General features: G+C 40.2%; 1 protein-coding gene across 9 annotated transcripts in view; it reads right to left on the reverse strand.

The window, feature by feature from the left end:
* The window catches only part of ZNF483 (zinc finger protein 483), a 53,442-nt gene that overhangs the window by 16,645 nt on the left and 13,498 nt on the right, over positions 1-23,299 (reverse strand). For 3 of the 9 annotated variants that reach the window (XM_003810869.5, XM_034967980.2, XM_055117253.1), the window contains one exon: positions 8,188-20,247. The exons of 5 other annotated variants lie outside the window; for them this stretch is intronic. In XM_003810869.5, coding sequence (XP_003810917.1) covers positions 18,734-20,247 — 1,514 coding nt within the window. In that variant the 3' untranslated portion in view covers positions 8,188-18,733. Of the gene's footprint in view, positions 1-8,187; positions 20,248-20,286; positions 22,445-23,299 lie in introns of those variants that run through there. One more of the 9 variants, XM_034967981.3, reaches the window with a different exon arrangement.

The raw sequence follows: 23,299 nt of genomic DNA on the forward strand, positions 1-23,299 counted from the left end.
GACCAGCCTGGCCAACATGGCGAGACCCTGTCTCTACTAAAATACAAAAATTAGCTGGGCATGGTAGCGGGTGCCTGTAATCCCAGCTACTCAAGAGGCTGAGGCAGGAAAATCGCTTGAGCCCAGGAGGCAGACGTTGCAGTGAGCCGATATTGTGCCATTGCACTCCAGCCTGGGCAACAAGAGCAAAACTCCATCTCAGAAAAAAACAAAACAAAACAAAAAAACAACAGCATAATGCCTGGCATATATTAGGTAAGTGTTAGCTACCTCCCTGCCGATATCAGTGATTTTGAAGTCTTAAGATTACCACCCCTATTGTTTGTGATTATGCCAGAAGAAATAATCATTGCAGGCATATAGGGGTCTTAGGGCCAGTCCATACTGGTCCTCTACAGATGAGTCTAATTATTCAACACACCAAAGAAGGAATCTGTCATTCACAGAGCTGCACAAAAGATAACACACAGGAATGTCTATACATCTACAAAAATGTGCAAGATTTATATGAAGAAAAACTTAAAACATTACTGAAGGGCCAGGCATAGTGGCTCACACCTGTAATCCCAGCTCTTTGGGAGGCTAAGGTGAGATCATTTGAGTCCAGGAGTTTGAGACCAGACTGGACAATACCCCGTATCTGCAAAAAATTTTCAAATTAGCTGGGCGTGGTGTGTGCCTATAGTCCCAGCTACTTGGGAGGCTGAGGCAGGAGGATCACTTGAGACCAGGAGTCCGAGGTTGCAGTGACCTGTGACTGTACCACTGCACTCCAGCATGGGCAGCAGAGTAAGACCCTGTGTCTAAAAAAAATTAAAAACAAAACAACAACAAAAGCAACATTACTGATGAACACAAAAGAAGACTTGAACATATGGAAAGGTACCTACTCTTGGACAGGAAGAATCTATATATCTATATCTATATCTATATCTATCTATATCTATCTATCTATAGATAGATAGATATTTTAGATGGAGTCTCACTCTGTTGCCCAGGCTGGAGTGCAGTGGTGCGATCTCCACTCACTGCCACCTCTGCCACCCGGGTTCAAGCGATTCTCCTGCCTCAGCCCCCTGAGTAGCTGGGATTACAGGCATGAGCCACCATGCCTGGCTAGTTTTTTGTATTTTTAGTAGAGATGGGGTTTCATCATGTTGGTCAGGCTGGTCTCGAACTCCTGACCTTGTGATCCGGCCACCTCGGCCTCCCAAAGTGCTGGGATTACACGCGTGAACCACTGTGCGTGGTGCCTTTTTTTTTTTTTTTTTTTTGAGATGGTGTCTCTGTCTCCCAGGCTGACGTGCAGTAGCACGATCTCTGCTCACTGCAACCTCCGCCTCCCGGGTTCAAGCAATTCTCCTGCCTCAGCCTCCCAAGTAGCTGAGATTACAGGCGCCTGCCACCATGCCCGGCTAATCTTTTTTTTTTTTTTTGAGATGGAGTCTCGCTCTGTCACCCAGGCTGGAGTGCAGTGGCCTGATCTCGGCTCACTGCAACCTCCACCTCCAGGGTTCACGCGATTCTCCTGCCTCAGCCTCCCGAGTAGCTGGGACTACAGGCGCCCGCCACCACGCCTGGCTAATTTTTTGTATTTTTAGTAGAGACGCCCTGTGTTAGCCAGGATGGTCTCGATCTCCTGACCTCGTGATCCACCCGCCTTGGCCTCACAAAGTGCTGGGATTACAGGCGTGAGCCACCGTGCCCAGCCTGATTTTTGTATTTTTAGTAGTGATGGGTATTGCCATGTTGGCCAGGCTGGTCTCGACCTCCTGACCTCAGGTGATCCACCCACCTAGGCCTCCCAAAGTGCTGGGATGAGGCACTTTGGGAGGCATAAGCCACCATGCCCGGCCAGAAGATTCAGTATCAGTCAGAAAGATGTCAATTCTATTGATCAATTCTGCCATCATAGAGATAAGGGGTTAAATTGTAGTACAATGAAACAATGGGGAGAAGAGTGTCTGTACAAAAACTCTGGAAAGATGTAATACACTTCTAATATGGTTTATCTTCAAGGAAGATAACTAAGGAATGCCTGAAGGACAGGGATAAGAGAAAAAAAAGTCCCTGCCCGTGTCCTCTTTTCTTACCAAACTATTCAATCCTAAAGACATTAGAAGGAGCCAAGCAAGGTGACTGTCTGCTGGGGTTTGGGGTGGGAGAACCCCACAGCAGAGCAAAGAGGTCATGCACCAAGGCTGGCTGCCTGGCACAGGGAGTCAAAGCCCAGCGCTGTGTGTGTGTGTGCTGTATGTGTGTGTGTGTTATATATGTATGTTGTATATGTGTGTGTGTGAGTGTGTGTGTGTGTGTGGACACTGGTGAGCAGGAAGAAGGAGGGGTTGGGCAGTGTGTTGTGGCCTGATGAGGGGAGTTGGAGCCCAAGCAAAATGAACATGGCTTGAGTCATAGCAGGGTTTCCCAGATGGTGTATCAGAGCCCAACAACAGTGAAGTCATCCGTGTGGGTAGGGGAGGGGCAGCAGGGCCTGACTGAGGGTGTCAGAGTCCAAGTAGGGTGAGAAGGGCATTGCAATCGCAGGGCTGCCTGGTGTGAGGAGTCAAAGTCCACACAGAGTATGGAGGGCATCATGCCTGGGGGCAGCTTGGCATGGAGTTTAAGGGCCCAAAGTAAGGAAGGTGTGCATGTGAAGGGGTGGCCTGGTGTGAAGTATGTGATCCCTAGCAGAGGTAGGAGGGTATCACGTGCGAGTGAGTGACCTGGTATGGGCGGTTGGATCCCAAGGAGGCTGAGGAGGTGCTGATGCATGGATAGCTTGGCAGGGAGGTCAGAGCCTGAGGGGAGCTTCTACCTGGCAGCATGGCCCAGCATGAGCAGACAGAGCTTTGGGAAGGAAAGACTAACCACATGGGGAGGCAAGAGTAGGGGCCAGGAGCTGCAGGATGTCAGAGCTTGAGAGGAATGGAGGAGCATCTGCAGGAGAGGGGGTAGTGGTGGTGATAGAAGATGGTTACATACAGAAGGTTTGATCAAACAAGTAAATTAAAGATAAGGGAAGCCAGAGTTTCTGTCAGAGAAGGGAGTTACAAACATGGGAAGAACCTTGTGGTGTTAGATTGCAATTGGAGGTATTGGTATGAACTCATGAATTTTAATGTATATGAGACAAAAAAATAGGTATATGTGTATATATCATATGTACATAGACACACACATAAATGAGTGTGTGTGCACATATATATGTAACTCTGCCCACTAAGAGGGCCTGAAAGTAGTGACACTCCAATACCAATGAACTTATCTAAATTCCAGATTGTGGATTTTATATATTATTCTCTACTAAAAGGAACCAGAAATGGCTTGTTCTGGGGCTGGGGTAGGGAAGATACAAGATGAGCTTGCAACATTTTCAGTTTTCTTTTTTTAAGAGGATTCTTGCTATGTTGTCCAGGCTGACTTCAAACTCCCAGGCTAAAGAGATCCTCTTACCTCAACCTCCCAACTAGCTGAGACAACAGGCATGTGCCACCATGCCCAGCCTGGAGCATCTTATACCATAAATCAAAGAAGTGCTCAAAGAATAATGAAGTCATGTTGAAAGAACACAGCCAATTTGAAAGGGCTCCCACTAGACAAATCATGGAAAATTTGAGCTCCATGTAGATAATGATAATTACAGATTATATACCATTGAATTAAAAAGGGAAACCATGAGTCCGTACTGAGACAAATACCTGAATACACTGAAAACTTGATGAGGAATGGAGTACTTCCATAGTTTTTTTTTTCCGAGACAGAGTTTTGCTCTGTCACTCAGGCTGGAGTGCAGTGGTGCAATCTCGGCTCAGTGCAAACTCCGCCTCCCGGGTTCAAGCAATTTTCCTGCCTCAGCCTCCTGAGTAGCTGCGACTACAGGCGCGCACCACCATGCCTGGCTAATTTTTGTATTTTTAGTAGAGACAGAGTTTCACTATGTTGGCCAGGCTGGCCTCGAACTCTTAACCTCGTGATCTGCCTGCCTTGGCCTCCCAAAGCGCTGGGATTACAGGCATGAGCCACCATGCCCAGCCCTACTTCCATAGTTTTAACATACTTCACCACAGAATACTTTTTAATTACCAAGGGTAAAGAAGAAGTTTAAAGTGAAGAAGCCTACCACCACTGAATCAAGTGGTCAAGGTTAACATCATCCATAATGAGACAAATGGGCAGGGCGCAATGTCTCACACCTGTATTTCCAGCACTTAGGGAGGCTGAGGCGGGCGGATCACTTGAGGCCAGGAGTTAAGACCAGCCTGTCCAACACAGTGAAACCCCGTCTCTACTAAAATACAAAAATTAGCAGGGCATGGTGGCACAGCCACTCGGGAGGCTGAGGCATGAGAATCACTTGAACCCGGGAGGCGGAGGTTGCAGAGAGCTGAGATCACGCCATTGCACTCCAGCCTGAGAGACAGAGCGAGACTCCATCTCCAAAACAAAAACAAAAACAAAAAAAGATAATGAGTTTTCCTGTTCAACGGCATGGTACCTTTCCATGTGTTCAAGTCATCTTTTTTTTTTTACTGGAGATGGAGTCTCGCTCTGTCGCCCAAACTGGAGTGCAGTGGCACCATCTCGGCTCACTGCAACCTCTGCCTCCTGGGTTCAAGCAATTCTCCCACCTCAGCCTCCCAAGTAGCTGGGATTACAGGTGCATGCCATGATGCCCGGCTAATTTTTGGATTTTTAGTAGAGATGCAGTTTCACCCCGTTAGCCATTCCATGTGGTAGAAAAGAAAAACCAATTTTCTGGGGAGGAATTCAAGAAGGCTGCGGAAATGCTGCATGAGGAGCTGAATGTTAATAGCCAAGACAATGGGGAAAATGCTTCCAGGGCATTTCAGAGATCTTCGCGGCAGCCCTTTCCATCAAAGGCCTGGAGGCCTAGGAGATAAAAAATAGTTTCACAGGCCAGGCCCAGGGTCACACTGCTCTGTGCAGCGTCAGGACATGGAACCATGCATTGTGGCCGCTCCAGCTCCAGCCACGGCTATCACAGGCGAAGGTATAGCTTGGGCTTAATTGACTCTCAGTTCCACAGGCTATACAGGAAGCATGGCTGGGGGGCCTCAGGAAACTTACAATCATGGCAGAAGGGCAAAGGGGAAGCAAGCACATCTTCACATGGCAGCAGGGGAGAGCAAAATGGGGGAAATGCTACACACTTCTAAACAACCAGATCTCATGAGAACTCACTATCATGAGAACAACAGGAGGGAAATCTGCCACCATGATCCCATCACCTCCCACCAGGTCCCTCCTGCAGCATTGGATACAAACCCTCAACCTTGGCAGTTTCTATGTGGTGTTGGCTTGCAGGTGCAAAGAAGACAAGAGTTGAGGTTTGGGAGTCTCTGCCTAGATTTCAGAGAATGTATGGAAATGCCTGGATGTCAAGGCAGAAGTCTGCTGCAGGAGCACAGCCTTTGTGGAGAACCTCTACTAGGGCAGTGCAGAGGGATAACATGGGGATGGAGCCCCCTACACAGTGGAGCTGTGAGAAGATGGCCACCATCCTCCATACCCCAGAATAGTAGATCCACCAACAGCTTGTGCCATGCACCTGGAAAAGTCACAGGCACTCAACAACAGGCCTTGAGAGCAGCCATGGGAATTGTACCCTGCAGAGTAACAGGGGCAGAGGTGCCCAAGACCTTGGAAGCCCACCCTTTGCATCAGCATGCCCTAGATGTGAGACATGGAGTCAAAGATTATTATGGAGCTATAAGATTTAATGACTGCCCCACCAGGTTTTGGACTTGCATGGGGCCTGTAGCCCCTTTGTCTTGGTCAATCTCTCCTTGGAATGGGAGCATTTACCCAGTGTCTGTACCCCTGTTCTATCTTGGAAGTAACTAACTTGTTTTTGACTTGTGATTTTACAGGCTCATAGGTGGAAGGGACTTGCCTTGTGTCAGAAGAGACTTTGGACTTGGACTTTTGAGTTAATGCTAGAATGAGTTAAGACTTTAAGGGACTGTTGGGAAGGCATGATTAGCTTTGAAATGTGAGAAAGGACATGAGATTTGTGAGGGGCCAGGATGGAATGATATAGTTTGGCTCTGTGTCCCCACCCAAATCTGCTGTTGAACTATAATCCACAATGCTGCAGGAGGGACCTGGTGGGAGGTGATGGGATCATGGTGGCAGATTTCCCTCCTGTTGTTCTCATGATAGTGAGTTCTCATGAGATCTGGTTGTTTAAAAGTGTGTAGCACTTCCCCCTTTTTGCTCTCCCCTGCTGCCATGTGAAGATGTGCTTGCTTCCCCTTTGCCCTTCTGCCATGACTGTAAGTTCCTAAGGCCTCCCAGCCATGCTTCCTGTATAGCCTGCGGAACTGTGAGTCAGTTAAGCCTCTTTTCTTCATAAATTACCCAGTCTCAGGTAGTTCCTTATAGCAGTGTGAGAACAGACTAATACACATATTGTTTAGAGGAAAAATTTTATTAACAGAGCACAGTAGAAAATAGCACAACGGCCTTCTGATGGGGTACTAATGAAATATGGAAAGATTTAGGAGGTGGAGGCATCAGGTTTTCTGGAAGTAGGGAGAAAATCAGAGGCTAAAAAGAGTTTGAAAATGTGCACAGAACAGTTTGAGCTCAAAATGCCACTCCTACCTTATTTTGCCAGGTGATTATCAATTCACCACAATTCCCACAGGAAATGAGAGGCATTATCTTTTACCAAATAGAACTTGATAGGCTATTAACTTGGGTACCCTGGGCCTGGAGGAGGATGGAAATAAGATAGAAGACTAAAAACAGGATACTAAGTGGAAGTCTGAATAAAAGGGGATGAACTCCAACTCCTATCCCACCATGTGGCGTGCCTCTGCCTGCTCGCCAGTAATGGTAGCCAGGCTTATATCCCCCATGCTGACTAGAACATCCTTCTCTGGGGAAATTATAGAGCAGACCTCTGGAGAAATTACACTTCTCAAAGAAAAATTAACAGGCACTGACATTTGGGGTCCCAAAGGCAAAAAGTAGGTCACACTCAAAGCATCTAACTCAAAGACCCTGGACTTCAGTTGTAGACCCTGAGCAGATTAGACTTTGGATTGTCTCCCTTGGGTAAAATACAGTGGTCTCCCCTTATTCAAAGTTTCACTTTCCGTGGTTTCAGTTACCCTCAATCAATCTTGGCCCCAAAATTTTAAATAGAAAATTCCAGAAATAAAAAATTCCAGTATGTTCTGAGTAGCCTGATGAAACCTCTTGCCATCCTGCTCCGTGCCTCCTAGGACGCAAATTATCCCTTTGTCCAGCATATCCATGTCATCTACACTACCTGTCTGTTAGTCACTTAGTAGCCTTCTTGGTTATCAGACTGACAAAACATAGAACATACAGGGTTTGGTACTATCTGAGGTTGCAGGCATCCACTCGGGGTCTTGGAGCATATCCCCCATGGATAAGGGGGCTACTATATGCATTAAGTGTGGGAAGAAAGAGTTTGGTGACCGAAAGAACAGACTGTGGTAGAAATAATCTATGTGCTCACCACAATGAGGGGAAAGCTGTATTTCAAGCCTCCCTTTAAGTTAGGTTAGGGTTATATGATTGATCTCTGGGCAACGGAAGAGTAGAAGTGACTTCTAAGACAGAGGTTCACAAAGTTTCTTAGTTACAGGATCTGTAGTACCATGGCCATTTTTCCACAATGCTCCCAGGCAAACAAACAAAAAACCCATTAACTATCAATTCCATTTGCTAAGTAGTTAGTTCCAATAACATAATAGTAGTAGTTTGTGATGTCAATAGTTGTAGTTGTGATAATCTCAAGATTTTAAAATATCCTGGGAAGCCTGTGTGAGATCTCTAGAGTGGAATGGGAAACCTTGGCACCGAGTTTGAAACCTGTGGTTCTCAGCTGTTTCTAGGCTAGTGCTTAAAAACACTGCACAATGCTCCAGTTCTTCCTTTCCCTGCCTCTGGGACGTTGGAAGTTATGTGCTCCACACAGCATGACTACAAAATATGGGAAAGCAACAAAATGCTGGAAAGACCCCTGGGGAATAAACTTTCATTCAGTTAAGCTACTCCAATTTGTTGGGTTCTCTGTGGCTAGGATTGCGTAGAGCAACTTAATATGGTAGTCACTTGAGGCTAGTGAGAAATGGAAATCCACACAGTGCCACATTTCACAATTTTAAAAACAGAAGCAGAGTCAAATACTTTTCCACTAAACGTATCTTTATTTTGATAGAACTACAATTCACTTTAACCACTGCATTGCATAGGACACTGTTGTATTATAATGCTTGTACAGGAACGTGCATTATCACTAGTGTTACACATAAACACGTCACCAATCTATTCAGTATCAACAGATTGATTTGAGTTCAGATGATTTTTTTTTCTATGCACGGATGTAAAATCACAATGTGTTTACTTGGATATTTTATGCAGATAGCACAAGATAGAGTATACCTATGCAAACAGCACAAGTTACAGTGATACCTATGTAAATCAGAATCCTAAAATGAGATACTTAATATTTTCATTATAATTATTTTCTAGGTTAAAAAAATGAAAAAATATTTAAATTTTAAACAAAGGCATATTACTGAGGCAGAATTCAGTGCAGATACAGAAGCTGGTACTACAACTGGCATAGTCAAGAAAGAAGACTAGAGACAGTATAGTGCACATTTAATGATGAATGGCAATTGCAATTTACTGCAGCAGAGCAAAATGGAAAAGCTGTTTGTTCTATTCAAAAGTGTTAAAGATACATAGTAGATAATACTTAAGACAATATTTAAGACATGTAATTTTTAGCAACCATTTAGTGAGTGTAAGTCAAAAAAGAATACACAAAATTACTCATATGAACTGCGAGTGAAATTTCTAACAAAACAATTTAAACAACTTTTAAAAGGGTCTGAGTTTGTAAACCTGGCAAGCTATAAAATAGCTTCTTACACATGCATCTACAAAGAACCTTAGATGGAGAGATGAAGAAATTATCACTTTATCGTATTTAGAAAATCACGAGGAAAAGACCTTAAAAGACATTCATGAAAACTGAAAACGTCAATGAAAGAAACCATTAAACAATTTTGCTCTTGGATATACATGAACAGAATATATTTTTGCTAATAGAATATTTATATTTTAATAATAAAGACCAATTAATTCAAATTTTGAAAAATTTCAAGTATTTTTCTTTAGCCTTAGATGAACTGTTTGATATAAGACACTGCCCAAAGAAAACTCTGGGTATATTCTGTCTCAAAGAACCTCCAAATTTACAATGTCAATTCATGTAAAGGCAATGAAATGTGAATTCATTGCCTAAAGGCTCAAACTCATGGCAGATATTTTTGACAATCTTCCATCTGTCAAAGAATTTCAGTTAGAGACAGAAAAGTTAGTTTCTATCACAAGGATGGAACTCCAGCTAAGTTAAGTCAAAAGACCATCCATGTTGGAATTTTAAAGCAAGAGGATAACTTTTCCCTCATTGCTTTATTCTATTGCATGATACATACTGAAAATATTTGTGTTCAATTTTCTGAAGCAGACTCCAAGAAACGAGTCATGGATACATGTGTTATAATTCTTCAGTACATATGCACAAAAGCTATAGAATGTTGACAGTTTATGAAACTTCTGAAAAAAAAAGACAATGTATCTAATGATCTTGTTTCTTTACCAATGTTACTTGGATGACTTACAAAAGAATTTTATAAGGATTTCCTGTACTAGAAAATCCAATTCAAGATTTCCTTGAAACAAAAGAAATGCTTACCAGATATTCAATCAAAGACAAAAAGTAGCACTGTGATTCACATTTTCTCCCTAATATCACGCTGCATATGAACAAGCTAAATTTGAAGCTCCTAAAATGGGAAAAACTTGTGACCTGGCTAGACAGGTAAAAGAATTTATTTACAATAGAAACATTTCATAATACAAATAAAACAGAATAACTCACATATTTTTCAAATGAGACAATATGCACAAAATTTTAAATGTAATAAATGGCTGCAAAAAATAAGCAAAATCTGAAGAATATGTTGTATTGATAAACTGTTTTGTTTCCATTTATGCACTGCTTCATCAAATTTGATGCTAATAAACTGAATTGATATGTTACTGAATTTACTTAAAAATAGTTTTGAAAGTGATATAATTTTGCCTAGATATTAAATGAATTTTTCTAATAAAAGTTTTGTTAATGTGGATGCAAATATAAAAAAAAAATTGGGGTTGTGTGCGGCGGTTCACACCTGTAATCCCGGCACTTTGGGAGGCCGAGACAGGCAGATTGCCTGGGCTTAGGAGTTGGAGAACAGCCTGGGCAACACAGTGAAACCCCGCCTCTACTAAAATAATTAGCCAGGCGTGGCAGTGTGCACCAGTAATCTCAGCTACTGGGGAGGCTGAAGCAGGAGAATTGCTGGAACCCAGGAGGTGGAGGTTGCAGTGGGCCAAGATTGCGCCACTGCACTCCAGCCTGGGCAACAGAGTGTGACTCCATCTCAAAAAAAAAAAAAAAAAAAAAAACTGGATACTTGATTCAGTTATTGGAAAATTAAGTATATTTAGAACAACAACAAAGTACGTTTGGAAGAACTATGTGAATCTACTTATCAACTCTACGTTTTATAAATCTAAATGTGAGTTACATATTACAAATGAAAATTTTGTGTGTAGATTAACACATTACATACCAGATTTCAAAAATAGTGCAAAAAACAAAATGTCTCAATACTTTTTTACATTGATTACATGATGAAATAATATTATGGATATATTGGGTGAAGTAAAATACATTTTTAATTTTACCTGTTTTATTTTCTAAAAGTGGCTACTAGAAAATTTGAAATTATGTATGTGGCTCACATTATATTACTGTTGGATGGTGCTGAAGTACCTAAAACACCTTCCAATCAGCTTTTTAGAGCCCTGCTCTTAAATATAAATAGTCAAAGATCACCACAGGCTTCAGGAAAGCCTCCAGTGTGAGAGACAGAAAACAGGTGAAAACAACTCAAAGGAAACAGGGATAATGCAGGGAGCAGAATAACACAGAAAGACACTATAATTAACATGCTCAGAGAAAAAATATTTCACCTATGAAACAAAACCAATTAGAAAAAAGGAAGAATCAGATAATGCACTTGGAAATAAACATATGACAGCACAGATAAAAACATTCACAACATTTAATAGTAGAGCTGGAAGATAAAGTTGAAGAAATCTTCAAGAAAGTAGGAAAAATCAAAGACATGGATAGAGTGGCCCAGGAATCCACCTCTCCACCTAGATAATAATTACATCAGCAGAAAGTTCCTAAAGTGATTATTTTGGGAGCACATGAGTCCATCTGAACACTTGTAGCTTCTAGGGGAAATCCTGACTGGTAAATTGCAGTTAACATTGGTGGATTTCAGCCTTCAGTGAAGTAGCAGCTACCCATCCCCACCCACTCCATGGCAGGCAGCTGTGGAGACACAACCCCACATTTCTGGGTCAGCTTGCTGCAGCCAGGGTGGACAATAATAGCCACTTCCTCCAAATATCAGGGTTCTGATTGCAGATATCTACTTCTGATCACAGAGAAAGAACAGACAAAGAAGCAAGCTACCATTCTCCCAACCCCCAACTGGCTAAAGTGGCTTCCAGGAGAAAAAAGGGATGACACCTGTTTTTCTGGACATTTAAAAAACTGTGTATCTAGGTGAATTCAGAAAGCCATTGCTCCCGCCCAGGGAAAAACGCAGGCTCTGTAAAGAATTGAGACAACTGTAGGCATTCAACACAGGCTGATCCCTAGCACAGAGACAGCCTATGACAGTAAAACAAAAACGAAAACAAAAAACACACAACACAAAAAACAACAACAAAAAATAAACCCTGGGGAAAAAGGAATAATCTTATTTCCAGAGTTGCCACATTATAAAATTCAAATGTCTAGTTGTCAACAAAAACAATCACGATGCATACAAAGAAACAAGTATTGACCATTCAAAGACACAAAATAAACCAACAAAAAATGGACATGAGGAAGACCAAACATTGACTCACTAGACAGACTTTAAAGCAACTGCCTTAAAGATGCTCAAAGAGCTAAATGTTCTGATTGTGTTGACAGATCAAAAGAGAAAATGAAGAAGATTGAAGCTTCAAAGCAGAAAAATGAAGGGAATATGTATCATTCACCATTACCTTAGAAGGCAAGGGTCCACTTTACAAAAGGACTACAAACACTTAGAAAATCAATGGGGAACCCTGCTGCCGCCGCCACCACCACCACGACCGCTGCCCCAGAAGAGCTACAGGTAGGTTTAGCAAAGCTTGTAGATTATCGACCCACTCTGATAATCTACAAGGGAGACAGACCTGAGAACTCCAACCTGGAAGAACCTCTCAACATCAGACTTCATAAAAAAGACTCTGAGAGAAAGATACCTCACCAATTTCTCAGGGTGAAAAACACTTTGCTTGGAAATCACAACTTACTGAGCACCAAAAGATTCATTCAGCAGAGGAACCTCACATGTGTTGTGGCTTGAGAGAAGCTTTCTTAGTTCAGACCTTTATAGACACTAACATTTCCACACAAGGGAGAAACCCTAAAATGTGCTACATTTTATGAAAAGCATTTTGACAGTGTGTTTTCAGAATTGTAATATATTTCTCCCCAGTGATCAAGAAATTCCTCATCTGATAAACTATTCCGAGGGGAAAACAAAAGAGCAAAACAAAATTAAATCTTTATTTATACACTCACACACACAGAGAACCTCCAGTGACTCTCCATTGCACTGATAATAAAGCAATAAATGACTCTACAGAACTGGAAGGGTCTTTGTGGTGCAGGTTCTGAACTATGGCAACAAGCACTGCAATTGACTCCTACCCTCACCCCACAGAGACACCAAGACAAGTTATAATCAAGCTGTTGAAATCCAAAGACAAAAGGAGAATCTCAAAAGCATCAAGAGAGAAGCAAATCATCACATAAAAGAAATCCTCAGTGAGACTGTTGATTGCTCATCAAAAACCTTGGAAGCCAGAAGGCTGTGGCGTTATTATACTCTTAATGCAGAAAGAAAAAAAAAAAACTGTCAACTGAGAATTCTATATACAGCAAAACTGTCCTTCAAACAAGAATTTATCAATAAAAGGAAATTACCTTAACATAATAAAGGTCAAATATGAAAAGACCACAGCTAACATCATACGGAATGATATAAAATAGAAAGCATTTCAGGAAAAGGCACAGATGCCTGCTTTTGCTACTTCTATTCAACACAGTACTGGAAGTCCTAGCTAGAGCCATTGGCAAGTTAAAGCCATCCAAATTAGGAAGAAGGAAAAATTATCTATTTGCAGATGCCATAATCTTATATTTAAAAATCCCAAAAATTTCACAAGAAACTATGACTAATAAACAAATTCAGCAAAGTTGCAAGATACAAAATCAACACTCAAAACTCAGTTATGCTTCACTAACAAAGACCCATTTACAACAGCATCGAAAACATAAAATACTCAAGAATAAACTTGACCAAGGAGGCAAAAGACTTGTACAATGACAACTATAACACATTGCTGAAAAAATTAAAGATGGCACAAATACATGGAAAGACACCTTGGGTTCACAGACTGTAATGTTTGTTATTGTTAGTATGTCCACATTACCCAAAGCGATCTACAAATTCAATGCAAGCCCAATCTTCATGCCATTTTCCACAAAAACAAACAAACCATCCTAAAATTCATTTGAAATCTTAAGGACCCCCGAATAGCCAAAACAATTTGGGAAAGAATAAAGCTGGAGGCCTCACACTTCCTCATTTCAAAAACATACTACAGGAAACATAGTGTAATCCTGATTACAAAACATTACTGGAGTAATCAAAATAGCATGGTACTGTCATAAAGACAAACATATAGACCAAAGAACAGAGCAGACAGCCAGAAATAAACATGCATGTATATGGTCAAATGATCTTTGACAAGAGTGCAAAGAATACATGATGTGGAAAGGATAGTCTCTTCAACAGATGGGGCTGGGAAAACTGGATATTCGCATGCAAAAGAATGAAGATGGACCCTTTACCATACATAAAAATCAAAATGGTTAAAAGACTTAAACATAAGACCTGAAACTATAAAACTCCTAGAACAGGAGAAAAGCTTCATGACATTGGATTTGGCCATGGTTTCTTGGGTATGACCAGAAAAGCACAGGAAACAAAAGAAAAAATAGAAAAATTGAACTTCACCAAAATTAAAACCTTCTTTCAAAGGGCATTAGGAATAGAATGAAAAGGCAACCCACACAGAATGGAAGAAAGTATTTGCAAATCATTTATCTGAAAAGTTCTTTATATATTCTGGATATATTAAGAACTTCTACAACTAAACAACAACGCCAACAAAACCAATTAAAAAGTGGGCAAAGGACTTCAATAAACATTTCTCCAAAGAAGAGATACAAATGGTCAATAAGCACATAAAAAGACAGTTAACATCACTAATCACTAGGGAAATGCAAAACAAAACTAGAATAAGATGCCACTTCAAACCCATTAGGATGTCTATTATAAAAAAGAAATAGAAAATAAGTGTTAGCAAGGGCGGGGATACTGAAACCCTTGTACATAGCTGGTGGGAATTTAAAATAGTGTAGTTGCACTTCCTCAAGAAGTTAAATATAGAATCATCATAAGATCCAGCAATTCTATTTCTAGGCATATACTTAAAAGAACAGAAAGCACCACTGATTATAGCAATGTTATTCTTGATAGCCAAAATGGTGGAAACAACTTAAATGTCCACTGGCAGATAAAAGGATAAACAAAATGTGGTATACAAGTAAAATGGAATATTATTCAGCCTTAAAAAGGAATTAAATTCTGATATGTGCTACAACACGGCCGAACCTTGAAAACATAATGCTAAGTGGAATAAGCCGCACACAACAGGGCAAATATTGTATGATTCCATTCATACCAAGTAATTAGAACAGTCAAATTTGTACAGACAGGAAGTAGAACAGTGGTTACCAGGAGCCTGAGGAGGAGAAAATGGGGAGTTATTGTTTAAGGAGTACAGAGTTTCAGTTTGGGATGATGAAAAAGTTCTGGAGATGGATAGTGGTGATGACTGCACAAAATGTGCATCTATCTAAATGCTACTGAGCTGTATAACCAAAAAGTGTTTAAATGGTTCATTTTAAGCTATATGTATTTTACTACATTAAAAAATAATTCTAAAATAAATAAAATGACTTTATTGACCAAAACCTTGCCTTGTCCTGTGACATGAAAAAAATTTATACACGCTCATTAAGAGGAAACATTATTTAAAGCAAGGACTTCATTTTAAAGTAAAATGTGTCACAGTGCTCTTCATAAAAGCAATCCTATAATGAATCAAAAGACATTTAAAGCCTTTTGATAATCTGACTTAATCCAAAAGTGAATTTAAATATTTGGGTGATGGGCCAGACTGAATGTCCTGCAGGCAATTATACAGACTTAACTACTGAAATCAAGACTTTGATAAATATTATCCAACAGAGTTTGAGGCTGCTCTCTGTAGCTAGTACATGGTATTTAGAAAGTTCATATTGGATAAAGGACTTATATCCAGAATAAAAAGGACTACAATACAATATCAGCAAACTCCAATTTTAAATGGACAAAAAATCTGAATAAACATTTCACTAAGATACATGAATGGCTGAAGAGCACATAAAAGATGCTTTGACATTATTCACCATCAGGAAAATCAAAGTTAAAACCACAAAGGAATATCATTTCAAACGCTAGGATGGGTATAATTTTTAAAAAACAGACAACAATGACTGGCAAGACTGTAGAGAAATGGGAAGCCCCACACATTACTAGTCAGAATGTAAAATAATGCAGTCACTTTGGAAAACAATTTGGCAGTTTCCTAAAAAGGTTAAATGAAAATTTACCGTATGACCTAGCAACTCCCCTCAGGCATCTGCCTAAGAAAAATGAAAACATGTCCACACAAAGACTTGTACACTAACGTTCAAAACACTTGCATACCAATGTTCAAAGCAGCATTATTCCTAACAGGCAAAAACTGGAAAAACCTCAAATGTTCTTCAACTAGTGAATGCACGAAGCATCCACATAATGTAATATTATTTATGATAAAAAGGAATAAAGTACTAGTATGTTACAACATGGATGAACTTAAAACACATTAATGAAAAAAACACAGAAAGATCACATATAACATAAAATGTACAGAAAAAGACAACTCTAGAGACACAAAGTCGACTGAGTAGTGGGTGCCTGGGATTAGAGGTTGGAAGGGAGATTAACTGTAAACTGGAATAACAGATCTTGCTGGGATGATGTTCTAAAAAATGGATTATGGTAATGGTTGCACAACTCAGCATATTTACTAAAACTCACTGAATTGTACACTTGAAATGGTTTTAATGATATGTAATTTGTACCTCAATAAATTCCTTTAAAAAAAAAAGTTTATACTCCAGATTCCCAATGGATACTGGGATAAAACATTGTTATGAATGTTAGGGAGTCTAAGAGTAATCATCTTGGAACAAGCCTCTTCTGAAGACTTTTACGTATTTCTTCAACTTTCTATAAATTATATTTTTCAGAAAACAAAACTTACAACAAGTTTTTTGTCTTTTCAGAAAAAAACTTAAAACCATTATGAATGATTCTCATAATAAACATTCCTTTCATGGCTAGGATGTGATTCGTTGGTCTGCTTAGCAATAACTATGCGGACCAATTTATCACACGGCAATATTTAAACTGCAGGCTTGGGGTTGGGGAGGCACCAAAAACCTTCTCCCAGAGGTAGCATTTCACACCTACATACATTAGTCACAGTAAATGTTCCTGAGTCTAAGATTAGCATTAAGGATCGCTTTACTTCCATAAGCCAAGAGTTTTCTGGTTTAGCTCTCTTTTTATAGGAGGTGCCTACAATTTCAACTTTAGGAACTTATTTCTAGACCACTGTTGAGTCCATGGGGTTCCTCCAGAACCCTATGACCTGAAGCCAAAACCTCACTCATTCAGGGCCTTAAGTTCCTTTTTCAGTTGGAAATTATTATTCAGACTCCACCAATGAAATTTATAAGGAATAATCCACCAATACCCGTATATTCCATTCCTCTGAGGTCTAATTTCACAAAAGAAAACTGAAAATTTTTTCTGTATCAATTCTACATTCATTCCCTGAACTTTACTTGCTATCAGTGCGGTCTCTTTAGATTTTAGGGTATCTATTCTCCAAATGGTAGGGGTTATAATAGAACATTCATACAGTGGGAAAGTCAGGTTACATACATGAGAGAACTAGCTAAGTCAGAAAGTTGATTCCCCATCAAAAGGTGGCAGCTGCTACCCAGGACCAGATGAGTGCTTTACATAAATAAAAGCCCAGTGTTGTTAGCCCTTATAATTTTTTTAAGACAAGCTTTTAGTATGAAATGCCCTAATTTTAGATAGTGGCAACAATGTATACACATACACACACACACACACACACACACACACACACACGCACACACACCCAAGCAAATTGTTATAACAGCTTTTAACTGTTGCCATACAGAATGTTTACACTCCAATTGCAAAAAAATGTACTTGCTACAGGCAAAATTGTTTTAAAGTAGAATTTTTGCAAACCAAAATCCATCCAGAATAGCTCTGTCTTCAGCACATTTCCTTACCCCCAGCCCCCATCTATTTTCCTAGGACTGTTACTCTCATGGCTGAGATGGCTCAGGTGCAAGCTCTCTGGCTTCTCAGTCCTGTTGGCCAATGCCCAAAAGAAAAAGAGTTCCCTTGTCCAATTAAAATACTCCCTCAAGGAAAAGTCGTTTGAACTTCACTGACCCATTCCTAGTTACAGCATTTGAGGGATTCCTGCACGAAGTTTTCAAAAAGTATACTGCATTCTCACTAAGCTAGAAGTCCAGCATCCTAGGAACCAGGCTTAGTGGAGTGTACCCATAATGTCAGCTACTCAGGAAACTGAGATGGAAGGATCACTTGAGCCCAGGAGTTCAAGACCAGTCTGGGCAACATAGTGAGACTCCATCCCAAAAAAGAAAAATTGAAAAAAAAAAAAAGAAAAAAAAAAGAAAAGAAGTCCAGCATCCTGAATAGTGGTATTTTTTACTAGAGAAACTTGAAAGTAATGACAAATAAAAAAAAAAATAACTTATGTCCACAGCTTCAGAGATTATCAGGATACCAATAAAAAACTAAAAAACCAAAAAAGGCAAAAATCATTAATCCCATCCCTTCATTCTGCTGGTGACGAAAATAAAATTCTGAAAGGTCAAATGACTTGTCCAAGGTGTATACAGCAAGTTGGTTGGCAAACTGGGACAGAATCCAAGTTATCTGACTGCAGTCAAGTTCTCTCCATCACACTACATGGTAGTGGAAGAAATCAGAGAGAAATCCCCTGAAGAAAAGAGCTTTTCCAATTCGTCTGGCCTCAGAATCATTTTGCATTCTTCCCTTTCCAGTGACTTTACCAACTAATTACTGTTTACCAGTCGTTGCCATCCTTGAAAAGAAGAGGGATGAATGGGCAAAAGAATATTTTTCCTAACTGCCAATTTACGAAAGCTGCAGCTACTGATCAATACTGTAAGTTTACATCCCAGGGTTTCAGTAACTGACAATTTGAATTAAATTCCCCCCACTTTAATGTAGTTCCAGGATTACTCTGCAGAGTGAAATCCCCGATGTCTAATGAGGCCTGAATTACTTTTAAATGTCTTCTCACATTCGTTACATTCATATTCTCTCCTTCCGGTATGAATTTTTAGGTGTTCTACAAGGATTGAGCTTCGACTAAAGGTTGCACCACAATAGTTACACTCATAGGGTTTCTCTCCTGTATGAATTCGGTGGTGCTCATTAAGAGATGAACTCTGACTGAAGGACTTCCCACATTCTTTACATTTATAAGGTTTTACACCAGTATGAATTCTCTGATGACGACTTAGCAGTGAATGGGTTGGGAAAGCTTTCTCACACTGGTTACATTTGTAGGGTTTTTCTCCTGAATGAAGTCTTTGATGATAAATCACAGACGTAAAATGGCTAAAAGTCATTCCGCAATCATTACACAAATATGGTTTTTCTCCAGTGTGAATTCTCTGATGCCGGGTAAGGCATGAATTCTGCCTAAAGGCTTTTCCACATTCGCCACATTTATAGGGTTTCTCTCCAGTATGAATTCTCTGATGTTTGGAAAGGGATGAGCTATGACTGAAGGATTTTCCACAATTGCTACATGTATAGGGTTTTTCTCCAGTATGAATTCGCTGATGTTGAATAAGAGATGAACTGTCACTAAAGGGTCTCCCACAGTCTTTACATTTATAAGGTTTTTCTCCAGTATGAATTCTCTGATGTTTAATGAGGTGAGCACTTAGGGTGAAACCTTTCCCACAGTCATCACATTTGAAGGGTTTCTCTCCACTATGAGTTCTATGATGTGGCGTGAGCGATGAACTATCACTAAAAGCTTTTCCACATTCATTACACATATAGGGTTTTTCTCCAGTGTGAATTCTCCGATGTTTGGTGAGTGAGGCGCTATAGCCAAAGGCTTTTCCACACTTACTACATTTATGAGTTTTTTCTCCACTCTCATTTCCCTCATCTTTATTTAAGGCTGCTTCTTGACATGAATCTTTCCGACATTTCTCACACATAGGGGTTTTTCTCCTAGAAAGAGTTGATCTTCTAATAAAGATTATCCCACACTTACTGCATTTTTGGGACCTATCCCCCAAATGAATCTTCTGACGTTTCTGATGTTCAGTAAGAGCTGAAGAGTGACTCAGGACTTTCCCACCATCATTAGATTTCCGTGACTTTTCTCCGGCGGTTTTCTCCTTGCGGTTCAGAACAAGGTCTGAATGAAAACTGAAGGGTTTCTTGCTTTCATTATACCTCCGAGATTTCTTCCTCAAGTAGACTCTCAGATGTTTAATTAAGTCTGAAGTTTCTTTGAAATTATGTCCAAAGGGGCTTTTATCTGGGTCAAATTTCTTACCCCTACTGCCACTCCCAAGAGTTTTGTTTTGTGCGACTCTTCCTTTTGAATTTCCCTGATTACCGTGATCCTCCTCTGAGCTGCCACAATATTGCTGGGATTCTTCCATCAAGCCATGATCATCATCCCTGAGGCACCTTTCTATTATTTTATCTAAAGCTGATTCATCTAAAAGATATAAGAAATAGAATATTTCCTGTTTGCAAGAAAGGAAGCTATTGTATTTTGGGTCTGAAATAGGAACACATTAATAACTATAAGGAATATAGTTTCCATGGTTCTCAAAAAGAGCTTTGTAAAATAGAAAAGGAAAAGGCAATATAGGGAAACAATGTAAACACATGCGTTAAGAAAAACATTGAGAAAGATGAAAAGTTTGTGCTTTATAGTTAGATGCAAGTTCTCACCCTCATTTTGAATTTTTTTAAGAGGTTCAGGATGGGCACGGTGGCTCATGCCTGTAATCTCAGCACCTTGGGAGGCCAAGGCAGGGAGATCATGAGGTCAGGAGATCGAGACCATCCTGGCTAACACGGTGAAACCCCATCTCTACTAAAAATACAAAAAATTAGCTGGGTGTGGTGGCATGCGCCTATGGTCCCAGCTACTTGGGAGGCTGAGGCAGGAGAATCACTTGAACCCAGGAGGCTGAGGTTACAGGGTGCCGAGACTGTGGCACTGCACTCCAGCCTAGGCAACAGAGCAAGGCTCTGTCTCAAAAAAAAGGTTCAAACTTATTGTCCCTATATCCTAACTTTTCTCTTTCCAACAATGATAGCACAAACATTTGTTGAATATTTACCAAATGCCAGGTCCCGCACCAAGCACGGTGTAATACAAGTAAGTACAATACACTGCATTTAATCTTCACAACAACCCTATGGAGTACATTTTATTACCATCTCGGTTTTATGGATGTGACAACTGGGAACACAGAGTATTAAGTAGCCTGCCCAAGGTCACATGTATAATACGCGATAGAGCCAGATTTTTAACTTAGTCTGAAACCAAAGCGCATGCTCTTGATCCTTATATCCTATCACCTCTCCCCAAAGCAAACAAATAACACTAATTTTGTTGAAAACGTTAAATACATCACAGATATGCAGCACCACCAATATAGACTTTCAAAGATTACCACAAGCTGGCCCTATCAGCCTTACAGATACACTAATCAGGCATCCATTTTAAGTCTCTCCTACACTGCTGCAGTTCCAGTACTATTCTTCTGACCTGCATACTTCCTACTACATAGAATGCATTCCCACAGCACCCTCACTATCACAAACATAAATTCAACAGGGCCTAGAGTTCAATTCCAACAATCTCCAGAGCTTTCTCCAATACCATACTCTCACTGATTATGCTATTCTCAGAATTCTGAATTCACTAATTAACTACATCCTGGCTTTTTACCATGAGGTCACACTGTCACTTTTACGAAACTATTTTTTCAACAGATAATTATAAAATACAAAGTTACTCAAAATCATATTACCTAGAAGTTAACTAATGGCCAATACACAATTCTGTGTATTTCCTTCAATGTTTCTATATAGTTTAAAACAGAAAAACTGCATAATTTGTATTGTTATTCTTTTCACTTTGTATTGTTACTCTTTTATGATTATTTCCCATTTTACTGCTAATTTTTCTTTTTAAAAAAATTTTTAAATTTTTTAGAGATAGGGTCTTACTCTGTTGCCTACGCTGGAGTGCAGTGGCATGATCACAGCTCACTGCAGCCTCAACCTCCCCAGCTCAAGCAATCCTCCCACCTCAGCCTTCCAAGTAGCTGGAACCACAGGCAGGTGCCACCATACCTGGCTAATTCTAAAAAATTATCTGTAGAGATGGGGTCTCCCTGCGCGGATCAGGCTGGTCTCTAACTCCTGGCCTCAAGTGATTCTCCCACCACAGCCTCCCAAAGTGCTGGGATTACAGGTATGAGCCACTGCACGCAACTCATTAATTCTTCATAAAGATAATTTTAATTAGTGACATGATGAACATCATATAGATATAATTGTTCATTCTCTTTTTTTTTTTGAGACGGAGTTTTGCTCTTGTTGCCCAGGCTGGATGCAATGTGCGATCTTGGCTCACCGCAATCTCTGCCTCCCAGGTTCAAGCGATTCTCCTGCCTCAGCCTCCCAAGTAGCCTGGATTACAGGCATGTACCACCACGCCCAGCTAATTTTGTATTTTTAGTAGAGATGGGGCTTCTCCATGTTGGTCAGGCTGGTCTTCAATTCCTGACCTCAAGTGATCCACCTGCCTTGGCCTCCCAAAGTGCTGGGATTACAGGCATGAGCCACCACACCCAGCCTCATTCTCTTATTGAACCTTTATCAAATAACACTTCCTAAAAAACAGAGTCATAAAAGCAGAATTACTAAACCAAAGGGTAGAAAGGTTATACTGCTTTACATGACACATGAGGAGCAGAAGCCCCTGAGTACTATCTCTGGTCAAATATTCTTTAAATCTTTGCAAATTTAATTCATAATAAATAGTATTACTGCTTTACATGTACACTGCATTGTTAGCCAGTGAGTTTGAACATTTTTTTCATGTTCACAAGCTATTTAAATTTTAAATTTTGTTGGTGATCCATTCAAGTTAGTCCATTTTCCTAACAGACTTAGTGTTCCTTATTGATTTGAATGAGGTTTTTTTTTTTTTTTTTTTTTTTGAGACGGAGTCTCGCTCTGTCACCCAGGCTGGAGTGCAGTAGCGTGATCTCAGCTCACTGCAAGCTCCACCTCCTGGGTTCACGCCATTCTCCTGCCTCAGCCTCCCTAGCAGCTGGGACTACAGGCGCTCACTACCACGACTGGCTAATTTTTGCATTTTTTAGTAGAGATGGGGTTTTACCATGTTGGCCAGGTTGGTCTTGAACTCCTGACCTCAGGTGATCCACCTGCCTCGGCTTCCCAAAGTGCTGGGATTATAGGTGAGCCACCACACCTGGCTGAGTTTTTTTGTTTGTTTGTTTTTTAATTATTGCCATTGACTCTGCTGTATCTGTCAAAAACTTTTTTCTCCGGTGTGTCGTAAATAACTTTTAAAACAAGCTGTATATCAACATGAGGCATTTTCTTTTACGTAAGATAATTGGGGAAGGGACATATATTTATACCAGTGCTGCTAGAACTACACAAAACACTTTCAGAATCCATTTTTTAAATTCCTCTCCAAAATGCTACTTAAATATGAT

The sequence above is a fragment of the Pan paniscus genome, chromosome 11 (assembly GCF_029289425.2).
Source record: "Pan paniscus chromosome 11, NHGRI_mPanPan1-v2.0_pri, whole genome shotgun sequence".
NCBI lineage: Eukaryota > Metazoa > Chordata > Mammalia > Primates > Hominidae > Pan > Pan paniscus.